The sequence below is a fragment of the Carassius carassius genome, chromosome 7, assembly GCF_963082965.1.
Source record: "Carassius carassius chromosome 7, fCarCar2.1, whole genome shotgun sequence".
Taxonomy (NCBI): domain Eukaryota; kingdom Metazoa; phylum Chordata; class Actinopteri; order Cypriniformes; family Cyprinidae; genus Carassius; species Carassius carassius.
The window spans coordinates 20,295,258-20,309,364 of NC_081761.1; the positions used below are offsets into that span (position 1 = coordinate 20,295,258).

Consider the following 14,107-nt stretch of genomic DNA (forward strand, 5'->3'; position numbering starts at 1 on the left):
ACCATGTACAGTATTTTGGAACCACCCATCATTTCTGCCAGACTGTAAAAAAGGACAAACACATGGGAATGGAAGGCACCCATTTACTTTATAAAACTGTTTTTGGCTTGTCAAAGTAAAATTTTTACATATAAGATGTAATGGTTACACCAAAGCAAATTTATCCAGGTCTAAAAATATTAATGGTGATTTAGCAGCATATGAAACCATGCAAATCATTTAGGCAAGGCAAGGCAAGGCAAGTTTATTTATATAGCACATTTCGTACACAATGGTAATTCAAAGTGCTTTACATAAAAGAAAGTAAAATAATAATGAACAAGAATAAAACAAGCAATTTTAAAACTTTTAAAATTATTAAAACTGTACTTATTTAAAATGAATTTAAAACAGTTAGAAAATGATTTTACATAAAATAAAATAAAAAAACAGTGAGAATATATATTGCAATCAGTTCGGACATTGCACAGTGCTCATTCAATAAATGCACAGCTAAACAGATGAGTTTTGAGTCTAGATTTAAATGTGACTAGTGTTTTAGCACATCTGATCTCTTCTGGAAGCTGATTCCAACTGCGGGCGGCATAGTAACTAAAGGAGGACTCGCCTTTTTTTGTGTGAACCCTTGGTATTTCTAACTGACTCGATCCTAATGATCTGAGTGCTCTGTTAGGTTTATATTCAGTGAGCATATCTGCAATATATTTCGGTCCTAGGTCATTTAGTGACTTATATACGAGTATAAGTACTTTAAAATCAACCCTAAATGTAACTGGAAGCCAGTGTAAGGACCTGAGGACTGGTGTGATATGCTCAGATTTTCTGGTTCTATTCAGAATCCTGGCAGCAGCGTTCTGGATGAGCTGCAGCTGTCTAATGGTCTTTTTGGGAAGGCCGGTGAGGAGCCCATTACAATAGTCCACCCTGCTGGTGATGAAGGCATGAACTAGTTTCTCCAAGTCTTGGCTGAAAACAAAAGATCTAATTCTTGCAATGTTTTTTAAATGATAGTATGCTGATTTAGTTACTGCTTTGACATGACTATTGAAACTAAGGTCTGTCTCCAGAATCACACCAAGATTCCTGACTTGATTTTTAGTTGTTTGACCCCTAGAGTTAAGGTATGCATTCACCTTGAACACTTCATCTTTGTTTCCAAATGCAATGACTTCAGTTTTTTCCTTTTTTAACTGAAGAAAGTTCTGGCACATCTAACTATTAATTTCATCAATGCATTGGCAGCGGGAGTCAGTTTCAAAGAGTTCACTGAAGTCCTTCTTAAGGAGTTCTGACTGCTCTTTCCGAATATCATTCTTCCCCACATGGATGATGATTCGATTTGCAGTCTTGTGCTTCATCAGAATGTTCTGAAGTTCCTTGTTCACATCAGAGACCGTTGCTTGAGGAAGGCAGCATGTTGTTGTAGTCCTGCTACGGATGTTTCTGATAATAGAGTCACCCACTATCAGTGTCCTGGGCTCGGCTGCGCTCTGAGCTGAAAGCCGCTGTCTGCTCGTCCTTGAGCGCCTGTTAGTAGCGATGTTAGCTGCTGGCTGATCAGATCCATGTTTAAATACATTTGGGGATTCCTCACCCACATTCATTAATGCTTCAAATCTGTTCTCAAGATGTATAGGGGGTGGTTGAATGCCAGTATTCACAAGCCTTGTCATAGTCGAATCTGGGGTAGAGGAAGCTACGGCAGCAATACGAGAAACTCGTGACAATCTGATATTTCGTGTTCCTTTGGGTCTCGCTCCCTGTTTGTGCCATCGATTAGTGTGGCGATCAGTTTCGGCTTGTTCCTCTACACTTGGTATAAACTGTTGAGATTCATAAGATTTATGGGGCTGTATGCTGAGAGGGTCCATGACGACGGTCTGCTAAGTGTTCCGTCTGTTTTGGAAGTCCAGCAAGTAACTTTGTTTCAAGAATCACAATCCTTTGTAGAAGTTTGCAGCAGTTCATGCAACAAGTAGATCCAACAGGAGGCATTTTTTCTCTCTTCTGTTTGAATGTAGGCAGTTGTTTTCCCCTCTCTGGAATGTAAGCTGCTGGCAGTGGGAGGCAAAGTTTTCTTTTTGTAGTCTTATTCCAGTCCCAAAGAGTTTTTAGTTTTAGCGTTTGTGCCAAAAATCTGTTTTTTTGAGCACTGTGCTGATCTGCTGATGTAGAAGTCTTAGAAAAATCAGAGAAAAGTACAGAAATAAGAAGCAAAGCGCAGAGCAGTAAGCTAGAACGTCCGAACGGTAGCAAAGCCGGAAGCGAACTTCGGAAGCGAACTTCAAACTAATATTTATATAAATATTAGCTTGAACAGGTAAGCAACAGTAGCAATTTTTTTCCAAAATGGCAGCTATGGGGCAAAGTGAGTCAAATGCTGTGGGGTAAATTGAATCAGCATTTTAACTTACCCCACCATAAGGCACTGAATTATAAACTGGTATTTTAACGTGATATTACTGGTTTAGTTTATCATATATATGTATTTTGTATTTTATTTGATAGGGACAGTGTACAAGTGCCCCAAATCTTTCTCTAATAAGAACCAGAAAATGCAGGTAATCATCGCATTATAATCAGCTATACCTCTCCACCTGTAAAGGTAGGAAAGCTACAATTTTAGTGTTCTACATGTTTCATAAATGCAAACAATTAAATATTGAAATTTAAACTTAATTTGGTTTGGTTTTATGTTGTTAAAGTTAACTTCATGAAAAGAAATATGACTGTTTGTAAAAGGAAATTATTAAATTTGTTTTTTTAATTATTTATTTCACATGTGTTTGAAGCAGATTTGGTCAGATGGTCATTTTTCACCCAGATGGTGCATAACCTGGGGCAACCTGAGCCATGGAAAATATATTTTTTATTTATGAGAAGCTACATTTTAAGAACCCTTTGTCATAGATACATTCTAATAGTTTAAAATGATAGGGATACTTTCATTAGGATAGGATAGGATAAGTACTTTCATTATACTTTTGCATCATGTTTTACAGCACACATTTATATTATATACTAATAAAAAAACTCATTTAGAAAATGTACATTATTTTTTTTACTATTTATAGGCCTACTGTTAATATGTTTTTAATAAAATGTGTTATAGATTACTAGTATCAAGAGTGATTATAATGGAAAATATACTTATCTTGTGTAAACAAATATAAAAGTTAAAGTGTGACAAACTGCTAAATATTCTATATTATTAATTACCTGCTGGCTTGCTGGAGCTTTGTATTCATGTTTGCAATGTTGAACTGTCTTTAGCAGCCTCCCTTTGCTCCTTCTCTATCTGTCTGTCTTTTTTTTTGTCTACAAAGTGTGCCAACGACAGCACATTTTGTGTTATTTATATTAAATCTGATCGGGTACAATAATTCGATTAGAAATTCTAATTCGTGGATATTACAACCCCCTGTGCACAGCCCTGGAGCTAGCTCTATTAGTTACTGTACTCTAGATGGCGGTAAAGTTCTCTGTGAGTTAGTGTCCATTAAACCAGGAGAAGAAGTAACTACCTTGTGTTACATTCAAAACTTCCTGACAGTCGCTGGAGACAGTTGGAATTTACAAGATTCGTTGCATGCATAAAATAACATAGCGTGAACGATAAGCTGAAGAAATCACATTATATGCGGATGAATCCGGAAATTGTTTATAAAATATATTGATAAAAATCCTGTAAAAAACACGGAAGTTGACTTGAACTGACTTCCGTTTCAGAAGTATTGCAAGTCTTCGTTCAAAGGTAGATGTTTATGTTGTCTATTATGTAAATATTTTTTATTTGCCAAAATGACACGTTTGAATGTTTACCAAATCTTAAAATGCGATCATTTGTCTATTAGTATTACACCACTTTTACTTATAGAGTTTATTTTGCTTATTTATTCAAATAAATTGTCGTTGCTTTAATATATGATGTTATATCTTCGTTTTGAAAGTACTCCGTTAGTATTCCGTTTAGGAAAGTAAATTATTAGTTATACTTTGTGTAAAAAAACAAAAACAGTACGAGTGTAATGGTCTGCTTATATATTTAAGTTAGAATATATGACCAATCCTTAAGAAAAAGGAACCAGTCATATACAGTGAAAGGCTCTTTATGTGCTTCAAGCTCATGCACATATGTTACATTTCTATAAAGCAAAAAATATGTTAAACCTATTAAAAAAGTATATTACTGATTAGACATTGGGACAGTTTCACATATATATATATATATATATATATACAATATATGTGCTAGTGTGTGTAATACATTTTTGGACATATTTATCAGGCACATGTATATCCATCCTAAAACCTGTCAATACATTTTTATGTTAAGTAAGTAAATATGAAAACAGTATATAAATGTATTTAATATAAACATACAGATTGTCTTTGTGTATATATTATTTTGATAAAGTTGTATATATAATTATATATTGTTGACATATGGTTGCTATAACCATATGAAAATAATCATATAGGTATTATTAGCATATGTACATAATCAAATTAAGGAGATTGTCAGTGCATATGTGAAAATTATATATATCCATGTAGGTAACATATATATATGTCATACATTACATTTATATATATATATATATATATATATATATATATATATATATATATATATATAAGGAATTATTTATTAGCTGTAGTAAAAAGCACATGAAACTCTTTAGATAAACTCTGCTATAGTTTTCCCTCAGGTGTCCTCTGCAATGATGGAAGGTGCCTCGAAAAGTGATGCCCCACCACAGACGGCTGTTGCTGCACAAGTTCCATTCATCGACCTCTGCACAGTTCTGGAGAACATTCAAAAGACCAAACTCCGACCAGACAAAAGCAAAATTCTAAAGGATTTTATCGATTCTTGGAGGAACTTCCATGCAGCACTTCACAAGGACAATTCCAATACCACAGATTCATTTTACGCAGCCATACGTCTTATTGTGCCTCAATTTGAGCGAGAGCGAATGGCTTATGGTATAAAAGAAAACATGCTTGCCAAACTATATATTGAAGTTTTAGGCCTACCTAAAAATGGACCTGAAGCAAACAAACTCCTGAATTATAGAGCTCCAACCACAAGTCAGGGAGAAGCAGGTGACTTTGCCCTTATGGCCTACTTCGTCCTGAAAAAAAGGTGTACAAGTCAGGGGAATTTAAGCATTAAAGAAGTCAATGACTTCTTGGATTCCGTAGCTATTAACAATGCCAGCAAACAGAAGGATCAAGTGAAGAAAAGCCTTTTGCATCTGATAACCCAGAGTTCAGCTTTGGAACAGAAGTGGCTCATTAGAATGATCCTCAAGGACATGAAACTTGGCATTAGCAAGGAGACAGTGCTTCAGGTTTTCCATCCAGATGCAGCAGAACTCTACAATGTCACCACAGATCTGAATAAAGTCTGCCGACAACTTCATGATCCATCTGTGTCCCTCAGTGAGGTCTCCATCGATCTGTTTTCTGCTTTTAAACCAATGCTGGCTGCTGTTGCCAACATCAGACAGATAGAGAAGCAAATGAGCAACCGGACATTCTATATTGAGACAAAGCTCGATGGTGAACGCATTCAGCTGCACAAAGCTGGAGATGTTTACAAATACTATACCAGGAACTCTTACGAGTACACGCAACAGTTTGGGGCCTCTCCACTAGAGGGCTCCCTCACACCATACATTCACAACGTCTTCAAACCTCATGTGGTAAACTGCATATTGGACGGAGAGATGATGGCTTATAACCCTACAACGGAGACCTTCATGCAGAAGGGCAGTAAGTTTGATATTAAAAGGCTGATGGATGACTCTGATTTGCAAACCTGCTTTTGTGTATTCGATGTCTTGTTAGTAAACAATCAGAAGTTTGCAAATGAACCTCTCAAGAAGCGCTACGAAATTCTTGAGAATATCTTTACCCCAGTCAAAGGTCGTATTCAGTTGGTCGCAAAAGCTGAAGGCAAAACCATGCAAGAAGTGGTGAGTTCTCTCAATGAGGCCATTGACAATCTGGAAGAGGGGATTATGGTTAAGGATCCCATGTCCATCTACAAACCAGATAAACGGGGCGAAGGATGGGTGAAAATTAAGCCTGAATATGTGGATGGTCTGATGGATGAGCTTGATCTGCTGATAGTGGGAGGCTACTGGGGTAAAGGCAGGAGAAGCGGGATGCTCTCTCATTTTCTGTGTGCAGTAGCAGATGTGCCGAGTCCAGGGGAGAAGCCCACGGTGTTCCACACCCTCTGCCGCATTGGATCAGGCTACACTATGAAAGAACTGTACGATCTTGGTCTGAAGTTGGCCAAACATTGGAAAGTTTACAACAGAAATAATCCTCCGGCTGCCATCTTGTGTGGAACAGAAAAACCAGAGGTTTACATAGAACCACGCAACTCGGTGATCATACAAGTCAAAGCTGCAGAGATCGTCTCCAGTGAAATGTATAAGACCAACTGCACATTACGTTTCCCCAGAATAGAAAGAATCAGAGAAGACAAAGAGTGGTATCAGTGCATGACCTTGGCTGAACTGAGCCAGTTCCGCTCCAGAGCTTCTGGAAAGCTGGCGTCCAGACATCTTCATATCCAAGAGGACCAGCCTGAAAAGAAGAAGCACAAGTTCGTAGCCAAGCCCAAAAAGACAATCGGAGTCATTGACCACTTTAAATCTCAGGATTTATCCACGGTCACCAAAGAGATGGATATGTTTGAAGATGTGGAGTTTTGTGTGATAAATGGCAATGATGAACATTCCAAGGCAGAGCTTGAGAAAGTTGTGGCCCGCTGTGGAGGCATCGTTGTGCAGAACCCTGGGAAAGACACATACTGTGTGATTGCAGCTGTGCAAAACATGAGAGTAAAGAACCTCATCTCCTCAGACCAACATGATGTGGTGTGGGCTACTTGGCTGCTGGAGTGTCTGGAAAATAAGCGGGTTATACCATGGCAACCACGTCACATGATCCACATGTCACCTTCCACCAGGGACCACTTCGCTAAAGAGTATGATCGGTATGGAGACAGTTATTATGTTGACACTGATGAACAACAGCTGAGGGAAGTCTTTGAAAGGATTGGCCCCACAGAATCTGAATGTTTGTCTGTGGCACAGATAGAAGCAGAGAACGCCTGGGATGACATGCCCACTAGCATTTTTAGGCCCTACACTGCATACTTTGACCGGTGTGCTGACTTCGGAGATCCAAAAACCATCATACGGGGTACAAGTTTGGACACGCGTTCCTTAGAATTCCGATTCCATGGTGGTACAATTGTGGAGAAACTGAAGGAAGGAATCACGCATGTCATAGTAGAAAGTGAAAGAAGAACTCTGGACTTGAAGACGTTGAGGCGACTTTATGCTAAGAAGTTCAAAATTGTTCGAGAGTCTTGGGTGACTGATTCTATCAAAGCAGGCCATGTAGAGGATGAGACTGGCTACTTAATATAATCATGAAGGCTACACAAACTATAACACTGGAAGATTGTGCTTTTTTAATGCTAGCTGTAATAAACTACACTGGATAACAATTAGTTGCATTAAAGGGAACCATTTAAAGATATATATAAAATGATGGGACTGGAAAGGATTACAGTTTGAATTATAAGGAGAGTTTAATTTACTGTTGAAAGTACAACATTACCTTTTAAAGTTTGTCAAATGTCTCATATTTTTCTGTTTTTTGTTCTAAATAAAAATGTAAAAATTAGATGATGTACCTTATTAACCCTTATGGTTAAGAATCTTAGCCTTTATATGTCACCCTAATAATTACATTGATGTTACTGTACTATTAGTTACTTAATATGCAAATGGTATGCAAAATAACGTGTTATTAAATTTTATTCTTAAAGAAGCATTAAGGATTTTAATTGAAGCTGTCAAAAGTGTTTTTCTTGTAGATTAATGTGACTCATTACAGTCAGACAAATTGAGCTTCTGACAAGCTTGAAGTTCCATTTGAACAGCTTGTCAAGCACACTGAATTTATTGTGTGAGAGCTGTAGCTTTCTAATTGTTTGGAATGGGAGTTACTGTAATGCTTCCAGAGATCTAATTTTCAGAGCGCTAATAGAATGATTGAGGCTTTCCACACAAACACATTCAACTGTGTGTCTAGGTATTGTAAAGATAGATATGCATTTGAGTAATATGGATATTACACTAGGTAATTGGTATGAGTTTGTGAAGGTGTGTGAGTGACAAATCCATCCCTCATTGAAAACGAGAGCATAATGTGCTTGGACTATACTATCCAAATCCACATTTAGTGTGGGAAGGTACTTTGGTTTGGAAATGAATGCCGCAGAGCTATGACAGAAATGGTCTTAAGACAATAGAGTGTAATGTGTTTTAGGGAGGGGAATTGTTTATTGTTCCACAGATGAGTAAAACTTTTGTAACATTGTTTTGTATATGTATTTGGTCTTTCTTTCTGGAAATCCTTGGTCTGTATAGCCATAGACAACATCTGCCATGCAGATCTAGGGAGAGTGAAGCTAAGAAGAAAAACAAAAACTTGTTATAGGTTTTGCACAATAAATGCAAGGACATTGGAAGGTAATATAAATCTCAATCTGACTGAAGATGTGTCCCAGAGTGCCTGCAAGCTGGTGCACCCACTGTTAAAAGCTACCTATATGGAAAAGGTCAGAGAAAAATCATGGGTTTATGTCAGCCTGCAGTAACTTTGACTGCTTTTTTAAGTTAGTCACTAATAGTATTTAGGCTTTGCAGTATTATTTTATTGAAAGTCAGGGTTTTGGTAAGATTAATTAGCATTGATTTGTGTTTTCATGTTATGATGTCCATATCCTGTTCTTCCAGAGAAAGGCATATTATGTTTTCTTACTGATGGCCAGTCTTTCGTTGAGCAGTTAAGTCTTAGTCAGTTAGCAGCAGCAATTGGATGTTTATACAAGGTAGAGAAGAGAGGATCCATTACCCTGGGGCATCCTTGAAATAAATCAGTGGGAAATGGCTGCATGTATTTGAAAGAAACATATCCCCCCAACCCCACTCCACAGAGAGCTAGAAAACTTGACTCCAAAATTGTGCATTTGCCTTGCAAATGAGTGTGCCTTCCCTCCGGTGACGTTAGTTTAGAGCCACTGGTCCAGGATGTTTAAGGAAGATCCTGTCAAAAGCAATTTGTCTTTAGTTATATAAGATGGACGATGTTATTGGAGTCAATGCTGCTTATCATGTATGGAGTGTTTTTTTCTCCAACCCTAGCCAAATTAGAATTATCCACCATTAAAATGTATCACATCAGATAATTCAGGAAACTAATTATCTGATGTGCTTGGCCACTGCATAACGTAAACTGGCTTAATTCACCTCAGCTTCCTGCCAAGTGTTGTTTTGATACATTTCATTTTTTCCTGATGTCTGTAGTCACTGGTCTTTTTCAGAGAACACACTATAATTATAGGTTATTATTGAGATAAAGTAATTTTTGAAAGACAATGATGATTATGATTATGATGATGATGATAAATTGTTGTAATTTATGTGTAATACTGATGACTTCATTATGAATAAGGAAACAGAACAGGAAACGTATAATATTTTGTGAAAGGACTGGTGGAAATTTAGCATAACATTACATTCTTATACATGAGTCATACTGTATAATTTGAGAGCCTGGTGAATTATAGCCTTGCTTTGTGTGTTTGCTCAGTTTGAATACTATTGTCGTTTTAACGCCATGATCTCAGCACACATACAGGCCCCCCGCTGTGGTATGAATGGAGTTTGCAGGTCTCAGATCCCCTGCCTAACATCCTTTAAATGAGTGTGATAGTACTCATATTCAGATAAGGCATTCAATCAGAGTATTTTTCTCTGTTTCCTGTCTCAGTAGAATGGATGATAAATCCACACACTGAGGGATTATATATGTTGTCTTTCACCTGCTTCTGAATGTTCGCTTTGAAGTGCTGAAACATTTAGAAAAGGGCTGTGGAGAGGAGAGAGGATTTACCTTGCACCTCTGTAAGGGCATGTTTTGATCTAAATGGCTTCAGATGAAATCCTTGTTCAGTATGTTCTGTTTCGCTCAAAGGCACAGTGGTTTCCTTTTTCCTGCCGCTTTATCCTAAACATCTATGTCCAAGAAATGGAAACAGATGACATTTGATCAAATGTAATGGTAACTGTGAATAGAGAATGGAGATGAATCCTCCAAAGTAGTTTTGCTTCAGCATTAGTCAGTTTGGTTTCTTTAACACAGAAAAACTAGTAATTAATTTTGAATCCTGCTGTTTCCTGCAGTTGATAGAATAAATGACTCTGACCCTGTATATGGATATTGTGCCCAGATTACATCCTCAGTTGTGCTTAAAGATGGCATCATTGCTTCCCATGCTTACCAATTATGCATAAGTTTGCCAAATACACAACATGTTTTAGTTATAAAGGCTTATGTCAATGCCTTCTTAATTGCAATATACTGGCTTTAAGGCTAATTCCTAATTGAAAGGAGTTGAAAAATTAAAAAAGGTGATTTAAATTCAGCATCCTTGCAATAGGTGCTATAAATAAGGCAAAACTTGACACATGGTAATGCATGTTTTAAGCATTTGCCGACTTGTGGCAATATGGCCTGTAGCCTGGAATGAGGCAAAGGAAAATGCCCTTAATTGCTACTTCAAAGTCAAATGCAGGTCTTAATTGTAGCTTGACTAATAATGGTTAATGACCAGAAATAACAAATAATAGTGGAGCTAAATAAACAAAACCACTGTGTTGACAAGAAGCATTTGAAAAGGTGGAGGGTTTTCTCTGTGCATCCTGTTTACTATTCTCCTTACACTCTAAAAAACAAAGATTATTGTCATATTTTTCTTAGTGTGAAAAACATTTTTTTCCACTATAAAGAACCTTCTATGCAATGGAAAGTTTTCATGGATGTTAAAGGTTCTTAATGGACCCGTTATCAAATTCTTCTGGAAAACATTCAAACCACTGTTGAACATAATGTTGTATATGGCAAATAGAAAGTACAGCCACAGATTTGTATTGTCAATGCAAATTAGGCACATTTCCCCCTCCCTTCTTCATATAAGCTTCACCCTGTTTACATCTTTTGAATGCATGTAATAAATTGTTCACAATATTTTTATTTATTAATACTATGCATTTCACATTTGTGACCCATTTTCTATCAGCTTTCTCATCACAACATCAAACCTCATGCTATTGATTGGAGAGAATAAAGGAGATGAAGGGAAAATGCATTTTGCAAGCATGAACACATATGCTGTTGATTAGACAGCTCTAATGTGTCAAGCTTTAGGTCATTACTTGCTCTGTGAGTGTTTGTCAGTTTATGCAAATGTGACAGGTTCACACACTACCATATGGCAGTCCACTGAGAGACAAAAATTAAAAACAAAGACTTAACTCCAAATAAAAATGAAAAAGGGTGTTTGACAAACTTACAGTATGGTGTTACATCATACATTACTTACTGTTTCATGAACTGCTTATATTGTTTTTTTCTTTAAAGTTCATGTACATAAACCTACACTTATAATTGTATTATTATTTTGATTATTTTGTTTGGAGGCACTTACAATCCACTTGCAAGAGGCTCATTGTGGGGCTGTTAACAAACAAATAATTGGATTTCAAGACTTTCCATTTTTCTATTTTAACATTTATTTTCATGCTGCAAATTGAACTGAATTTAAAGGTACGGTATCGTTCACAACAAAGTGTCATCATTTAAAACGTGTATGGCTTTCTTCTTTCTGTAGAACACAAAAACACACGTTGTCCAAACAACATTAAACGATTTTGACTTTTATTCTATGGACTAAAAAATAAATACATAAAATCAAAGCACTGATGCTTTTTTTCAGATATCTTCTTTTGTGTTTCACATAAAGAAAAAAAAGTCATGGAGTTTTGGATCAACATGAGGGTGAGTATATAATGCCAAAATTTCATTTTTGGGTAAACTAACCCTTTAAGAAAAATGTATTGATCAAATTGTGTTGGACAATTTGTATTTTAATTATTTTAGTTTTAATAAACACTATGCTATTATGTTTTGCATTACAAGAGTTAACAGCCTATATTAATTACATTTAAATTAACAGGTTTTATTTACATAAAAAAAATATCAGTGATAAATATCAGTGAATCAACCTAAATATGTCAATTTATACCAAAACCATTTTATATGGGTTAAACCATGAAGAAATATCTCTCTTATATGTATATATACAGGTGCTGGTCATATAATTAGAATATCATCAAAAAGTTGATTTATTTCATTAATTCCAAGTGAAACGTGTGTATTATATTCATTCATTACACACTGACTGATATATTTCAAATGTTTATTTCGTTTAATTTCTAATGATTATATCTGACAACTAAGGAAAACCCCAAATTCAGTATCTCAGAAAATTAGAATATAAATTAAGACCAATACAAAGAAAGGATTTTTAGAAATCTTGGCCAACTAAAAAGTATAAAAATGAAAAGTATGAGCCTGTACAGCATTCAATACTTAGTTGGGGCTCCTTTAGCCTGATTTACTGCAGCAATGAGGCGTGGAATGGAGTCGATGGCACTGCTCGGTTGTTATGAGAGCCCAGGTTGCTCTGATAGTGGCCTTCAGCTCTTCTGCATTCTTGGGTCTGGCATATCGCATCTTCCTCTTCCCAATACCCCATAGATTGTCTATGGGGTTAAGGTCAGGCGAGTTTGCTGGCCAATTAAGAACAGGGATACCATGGTCCTTAAACCAGGTCCTGGAAACTTTGGCACTGTGTGCAGATGCCAACTCCTGTTGGAAAATGAAATCTGCATCTCCATAAAGTTGGTTAGTAGCAGGAAGCATGAAGTGCTCTAAAACTTCCTGGTATATGGCTGTGTTGACCTTGGACCTCTGAAAACACAGTGGACCAACACCAGCAGATGACATGGCACCGCAAACCATCACTGACTGTGGAGACTTTATACTGGACCTGGAAACGTGGATTGTGTGCCTCCCCTCTCTTCCTCCAGACTCTGGGACCCTTATATCCAAAGGAAATGCTAAATTTACTTTCATCAGAGAACATAACTTTGGACCACTCAGCAGCAGTCCAGTTCTTTTTGAAGCGAGACGCTTCTGACGCTGTCTGTTGTTCAAGAGTGGCTTGACACAAGGACTGCTACAGCTGAAACCCATGTCTTGCATATGTCTGTGTGTAGTGGTTCTTGAAGCACTAACTCCAGCTGCAGTCCTCTCTAAGTGAATCTCCCCCACATTTTTGAATGGGTTTTGTTTCACAATCCTCTTCAGGGTGCGGTTATCCCTATTTCCTCTCTATTAATGTGCTTGGACACAGAGCTCTGTGAACAGCCAGTCTCTTTTGCAAATACCTTTTGTGTCTTGCCCTCCTTGTGCAAGGTGTCAATGGTCGTCTTTTGGACAACTGTCAATTCAGCAGTCTTCTCCATGATTGTGTAGCCTACAGAACTAGACTGAGAAACCATTTAAAGGCTTTGCAGGTGTTTTGAGTTAATTAACTGATTAGAGTGTGGCACCAGGTGTCTTCAATATCGAACCTTTTTACAATATTCTAATTTTCGGAGATACTGAATTTGGGATTTTCCTTAGTTGTCAGTTATAAACATCAAAATTAAAAGAAATAAACATTTGAAATATATCAGTCTGTATGAAATTAATAAATATAATATACAAGTTTCACTTTTTGAATCTTGAATCTTTTTGAAACTTTTTGATGATATTCTAATTATATGACCAGCACCTGTATATATATATATATATATATATATATATATATATATATATATATATATATATATATATATATATATATATATATATATATATATAATTGCAGGTTACCACTTTTTGCAGTGAGTTGTCAGTTAACCTAAAATGTAGTCTATCTGGTTTTATTCAAGTCAAAATATGTTTGAACTGCTATAGTAATGTCAATGTAATTTTTACAGTGTAACCTTTATAACATCTTGATATTCTCACTTTACAGAGTGTATTAAATATAGCCTAGGCTATCTGACCTCTAATGTTGGTTTCAAGCAATAATAAATAGTTTCACAATAGTGAAGGC

At 36.5% G+C, this 14,107-nt stretch overlaps 1 protein-coding gene across 1 annotated transcript; it reads left to right on the forward strand.

Moving 5' to 3' along the window:
• Positions 1–3,529: 3,529 nt before the first annotated feature.
• On the forward strand, positions 3,530–7,716 carry lig4 (ligase IV, DNA, ATP-dependent). The gene is made up of 2 exons (XM_059554129.1): positions 3,530–3,754; positions 4,713–7,716. The coding sequence occupies exon 2, from the start codon at positions 4,725–4,727 to the stop codon at positions 7,455–7,457; it is 2,733 nt and encodes a 910-aa protein (XP_059410112.1). The 5' UTR covers positions 3,530–3,754; positions 4,713–4,724; the 3' UTR covers positions 7,458–7,716.
• Positions 7,717–14,107: the final 6,391 nt, after the last annotated feature.